General features: G+C 39.8%; 1 protein-coding gene across 1 annotated transcript; it reads left to right on the top strand.

Moving 5' to 3' along the window:
• Nucleotides 1-290: 290 nt before the first annotated feature.
• Nucleotides 291-1,251, top strand: LOC118013105 (olfactory receptor 145). Its single transcript, XM_035008751.1, has one exon. It carries the CDS (start codon nt 291-293, stop codon nt 1,236-1,238), a length of 948 nt encoding a protein of 315 aa, XP_034864642.1. The 3' UTR covers nt 1,239-1,251.
• Nucleotides 1,252-5,990: the final 4,739 nt, after the last annotated feature.

Here is a 5,990-nt window from a genome sequence, read left to right as displayed (position 1 = left end):
TCCTCAGCTCATCTTTGAGACCATTCTTCCTGGCAGCGTCTGCCCTCACCATGGAGAAAGGTCCATCCTCCAGAGGGTGCTCCAGTGGAAGAGTCCTTAGGGGGCCATGAGAACAGACCTCCAGGCATCTTGAGAGGCCTTTCTGCTGAAGTCCAAAATCTCTCTGTGTGGATCCAGTTCTCAAGAACGGGAGGTGACTGGGAGGAGAGAGGGGGGGTCTCTGTCTCTCTCTTTCTCTCTTTTCTCTCTTTCTTCCCCTCTAAGAGACTCTTTCTCCTTGTTCCCACAGAATGCCTTTAATAAGAATGGGAGCTGAGAACTCCTCTGTGACAGAGTTTATCCTTGCAGGCCTAACCAACCAGCCGAGACTCCAGATCCCTCTCTTCTTCCTGTTTCTGGGTTCCTATGTGGTCACCATGGTGGGGAACCTGGGCCTGATAACCCTGATTGGGCTGAATTCTCACCTACACACCCCCATGTACTTTTTCCTCTTCAACTTGTCCTTCATAGATTTCTGCTATTCTACTGTTATCACGCCCAAGATGCTGATGAGTTTTGTCTTGAGAAAGAACATCATCTCCTATGCAGGGTGTATGACTCAGCTCTTCTTCTTTCTTTTCTTTGTTGTCTCTGAGTCCTTCATCCTGTCAGCAATGGCATATGACCGGTACGCCGCCATCTGTAACCCACTGGTGTACACAGCCACCATGTCTCTTCAGGTCTGCTTATTCCTCCTGTTGGGTGTCTATGTGATGGGGTTTGCTGGGGCCATGGCCCACACAGCATGCATGGTAAGACTGGCCTTCTGCACCAACAATCTGGTTAACCACTACATGTGTGACATCCTTCCCCTTCTTGAGCGTTCTTGCACCAGCACCTATGTAAATGAGCTGGTAGTTTTTGTTGTTGTGGGCATTGATATTGGTGTGCCTACAGTTACCATCTTCATTTCTTATGCCCTCATCCTCTCCAGCATTCTCCGTATTCATTCTACCAAGGGCAGGTCCAAAGCCTTTAGCACCTGCAGCTCCCACATAATTGCGGTTTCTCTCTTCTTTGGGTCAGGGGCATTTATGTACCTCAAACCATCCTCTCTTTTACCTATGAATCAGGGGAAAGTGTCCTCCTTGTTCTACACCATTGTTGTGCCCATGCTCAACCCGCTAATCTATAGCTTGAGGAATAAGGATGTCAAAGTTGCTCTGAAGAAAACATTGAGCAAAAAACCATTCTCTTGAGAAAGGGGTAATACTTAGGAAAGGGCCTTTTCCCCTTCCTTATATGATTCAGGTTCCATTGGTTACTTGGAAATTTTAACTCTTTCTCAAAGAAGTTCATCCTTACCATTTTATGCATCCTTTAATTTAAGAAGATTCTTAAAACTACAGGGTACTCACATTTAGTGGACCATAAGGATCATTTAATCAGTTCTCTCATATTTCTGAGAATAGATACAGGTTTATGTACCTTCTCCAAAGTCACTCAGTTATTCAGCAGCACAATTGTGACTAGGATATAGGCTTTGATTTCTTTTCTTTTTTTTTTAAATTTAAGTTCAATTAGCCAACATATAGTACATCATTAGTTTTTGATGTAGTGTTCAATGATTCATTAGTTGTGCATAACACCCAGTGCTCATCAGTAGGCTTTTGATTTCTAATACTAGTTGCTTTCCACTATGGTTCACTTTCTTCCTTCATCAGCACTGGAAGATTTCATTTCAAATGTGAACTGATCTAGGATGTTAAGATCTGGTTCTTTCTACAAAAATTTCATGCAACTTTTCAAGGGCTAATTTTAAATACCACATTTTTGCAAAGAAGGTAGGAGGTATAAAACTTTGTTGAGATGGTCTTGGCTAAATGACCAAATTCTTGAAGAATTTTTCAGAGTACTTGGGGGAAGTATGCTAGGACCCAGACAGCAGCAAGAATGGTACCTCCTAAGACAGCAGGGTGGAGCTTCATGGACTTGGACTTTAAAGGATTTGGTCATGCTGGCTGGACGACCTTATAGAAAATGTCAAGGTTATGAAGTACAGGATTTGGGAATTTTTTTCTACACAATCATTTCCTTGTTTCAAATTGTGCTTTTAAAACCTGAGTGGAGAAGTGTGAAGCTCAGGGGTCAGCTAAAAATCTGGAGAATATTTCAGAACCATAGAGGGGTCATTGTGTTACAAGCCAGTAATTAGGTTAGTACCACACAGCAGCCAGTCAGCAGAGAAAATGACCACTGACTGTTAATGGTACTGTATGTGACAGAGACTATGTGAGGTATTCTCTGTGTGCCTTTCTAGATCAACTCTCTGTTTCTTTGTACCTTACTTCAAGTTCAGTGGATCTTGTCAATGGGCTCCCTGACCCTCTGGTTTCTTCTGGTTGGGTGAAGCCAATGGCAGCATCAAGAGAGGAAATCAGAGGACAAGTGGAGCACAATATTGTGATATTTATTTCCCTGATTTCCTTCCAGTGGGCTACAGTAACTGCTCAGCGGGGAGCCTGCTTCTCCCTCTCCCTCTGCCATGCCATTTGCCGCTCCCCCTGCTTGTGCTCTCTCTCTCTCAAATAAATAAATGAATAAAATCTTTAAAAAAATACTCAGTGAAAGGAAGTCTTCCTTTACTCAATTTTCTGGTCCTTCTCTACCCTCTCCAGGGTCTGCCACTGTTGCTTGTTGGTTATATGTTTTAAGACAGTCTTTCTATGCACAGTATTTGTGTTAGCCAAGATGCAACAGTGAGTTCCTCAGGTCAGAGGGCTGAAAGCTATCAGCAGAAGTGGGGAGGTGGAAGGGACAAAGGGACAAAAGCAGGGAAGGAATATGATTTGTTTTGCAGAACCAGCAGTTCCTGACAAGGAAATGCCAGGCTAGGTGTTTCCTCTGATAGCATAGGCCAGTCTGAGCTGGTTTGGAGCTGAGGACCCATGCAGAAGCCCCCCCAAGTTGTCCTGAAGTTACCTTTAACTCATTATAATACTAAGATCTCTTATGGGCAGAGTTTTCCACTGTATTTTGAACATATGATGTATGCACTAGCATGCTGACACGCCAGGCAAGTGCAGTTGAACCAAAGCGCCTAAGTAATGGAATATGTATTAAGTTCCTTACTGTATATGCAAGATCTGTGTCCCTGCCCCCTAATCCACTGAATAAAAGCTTCCTGTACTAACCCCACAGGAAGACAGTGCTTTGAGAGCTATCTTCCTGTCCCCTTACTTGTAACAAGTAATAAAAAGTTCTTTGCTTTCAACACTTCCTTGAATTGTGTTCAATTCAGTGCACCCCAAGTGGTGAACCTCTTGAGTTCGGTTACACCTGCACATATGTACACAATCTTGTCCTTGTTTTCAGTCTATGAGCAGCTGCTTTAAAACATATCTACCAATGAAATCTAATTCGCAAAGGAGGGAATGAGGGGTTGTTACTGGATAAATAAATGAATAAAAAAGCAGGAAAGATGTATATGAAGGGTTGTGGGTAGCCAAAAAGAGGTAGAGAGAAAGACATGCTGTGAAAACAAGGGAGTGTTGGCTCGTTACATAAGTGTGTATCCAAGACACAGCTCACAGAATTTGTTTTTACTGATCTCTTGCTTCCAACTCGATTTTTATGATTGCATAAAATTCTAGTATATGGATGTATTATATCTCATTAACAATTTTCTACTACTGTATGTTATTTTTGTTTTCCCAAATTATAAACAATGATTAACAGACTTATTCAATAAGTCTTTGAGTTTTCCCCTAATTAGGATATATTTTTAGACAGGGAATTACTGAATGACATAAGATTATTGAATATTATTCCAAAATTCCTTCTTTAAAGTTTATCTCAATTTATACTCTCACTAGCAGTATAAACATACTCAGATGGCCTACTCTTGGCCAGATTCTGTACTAATAAGGGTGTCACTCATAAAAACTGATTACCTTTAATTTTGATAGTGGTGGTGTTTGTATTACTGTCTTCTTTTATATCTTTTATTCCTTTTTACTTCATAAACTACTTGTGGTATCTGAATGGATAAAGAAGAGAAAAGCAGGAGCAAAATTGAGAATGTCTTCTTCTGCCTTCTTTTTCTTTCTTACATATTTCCTGTAGGGGAGGGAAATAATTTTCCCTCTATCCTTCTAGATTGTTGGCTGAGACTCCCCTGTGATAAAAGACTGATTAACAGAAGACAAAACAAACAGAACTTTAATAACATGTATACCTCCTATATACATGGGAGATACTCAGGAAAAATGGCCCAAGCCACCACCTTAAATACCATCTCCAGCTAAAGACAAAAGAAGACGTTGTGGGGGAGGGTTATCACTTATGGTAATCAGGCAAAGCCCAGTAAATGAAGGTATGGTTGTTATGCAGATTTAAGTTGCTACTTTCTCCATTGATAACAGTTTCTAGAGATTTAGTCATTCCCCTCTTCTTGGTACAGAGGGGGAGACACCCTTACAAATGGAAATTTCCCTTATACATATAAATTTCCCTCACAAAGAGGCAACCTCTGCCCAGTTTCCAGAGTTTGTTCTATGTCTTTGTTTTCTTAAAAATAATCAGATTAAGATAATCCTTATGTCAAAGAGACATATTTTGGAGTGGCAAATTCTGCTCTACTTCATCCCTTTGTTTCTTAAATGGCTTTTTCTTGGCTTCATCATAACTCCGGTTATCTTTTTGATCCAAGGAAAGGAAGATACTCTGGAGCTTTCCCTTTGGGATAATCTATTGTGAGGTGTCTTTCTGGAGTATCTTTCTCCCACCTCTCTTCTCTTTCAGTGCTCCTGCTCTTTGTTCTCATAGTACACTGCTCTTAACCCATTAAGTGTTGGTCAAAATGTAGGGCCACTGCTCATTTACTTTTCTGTATACACTTACACTATACATCAGACTGTAAGTTCTGTGCGAGCAGGGTCCCTGGTGTCCATTTTGATATATCCTCCACATTTAGTGGCTGTAGCAGAACCAGACTCTACATTAGATTTGTAAATCCCAACTTTCCACTCCTTTTTATGGTCAAGTATAGTGTTGTATAAAATGGTTGACTTAAGCAAACTTTAAATCACTATTTGATTGAACACTGGCTCTGAAAGCAATTTTATAAAATACCAATAATTGTGCATTCATTCTGTACTACTCTCCATTTTCACTCATATCCCAGAGACAACATACCAAAGAAAAAACTGTACAATGAAAAAAATGAATCATTCATGTATGTAGCTCCCATCTTCCCCCAAATAACAGACTAAGCCTAAAAGATTGTGTTCAAAAGCTAAATTAGAAAAAAAGTCACCAAGACCATAGCCTGATTCTTCCTTGTTGATTTTGCAGGGCACAATAGCGCTTTCCTTTTTCTTTACTGTCACAAATGAATATATTCCATATCCTGTCAGACTTACTTCTGGAGACATTTGACAATACAGTTTTTGGAACTTTGCAAGCTCCTAGTAGTTTTACTGAGGAAAATTACTACTTTTCCCTCTGTAATTAAAGTTGTGGAGAGATACTTTGAAACTATGAAATGTCTTGTTCATTTCTTGACACACCAGTTTTAGCATCCATTGATAATTCTTGCCTGAAACAATATTACTCTGATGATTGAAAAGTGGAGATTTTCTAACTCCACGAACCCTTCATTATTGTTAGTTGGCACTTTGTCAGGAAGAACCTTTCTTTCTGTATTTATTTATTCATTCACTCATTCATCTGTTTATTCATTCATTCATCTGTTTATTCATTCATATTATTGTGGACTCATGAATTCCAATTTTATCTAATAGGTTATGATTCATTATTGTCACTGCTTATTTTGATGCCCAGTTTGTCCCTGATTTATCCAATGGGAGCCTCTTCATACTAGTTCCTATGTTCTTTTAATAATTCTCTATTAGATTTTGGGTACTTTGTTGCTTTACAGCAACAAAACAATATGTTTCAGGCTGATTTTGTACCTTCCCTGCCCCAGCATTGGTTCTATTTAGAGACAA

The sequence above is a fragment of the Mirounga leonina genome, unplaced genomic scaffold, assembly GCF_011800145.1.
Source record: "Mirounga leonina isolate KUSES-001 unplaced genomic scaffold, KU_Mleo_1.0 Mir_153, whole genome shotgun sequence".
Classification (NCBI taxonomy): Eukaryota; Metazoa; Chordata; class Mammalia; order Carnivora; family Phocidae; genus Mirounga; species Mirounga leonina.
The sequence above is the reverse complement of the archived record's forward strand: the minus strand, read 5'-3'. Positions and strand labels throughout refer to the sequence as shown.

Coding starts and splice junctions, on each gene's coding strand:
- LOC118013105 (XM_035008751.1), top strand. CDS start 291: ATGCCTTTAATAAGAATGGGAGCTGAGAACTCCTCTGTGACAGAGTTT.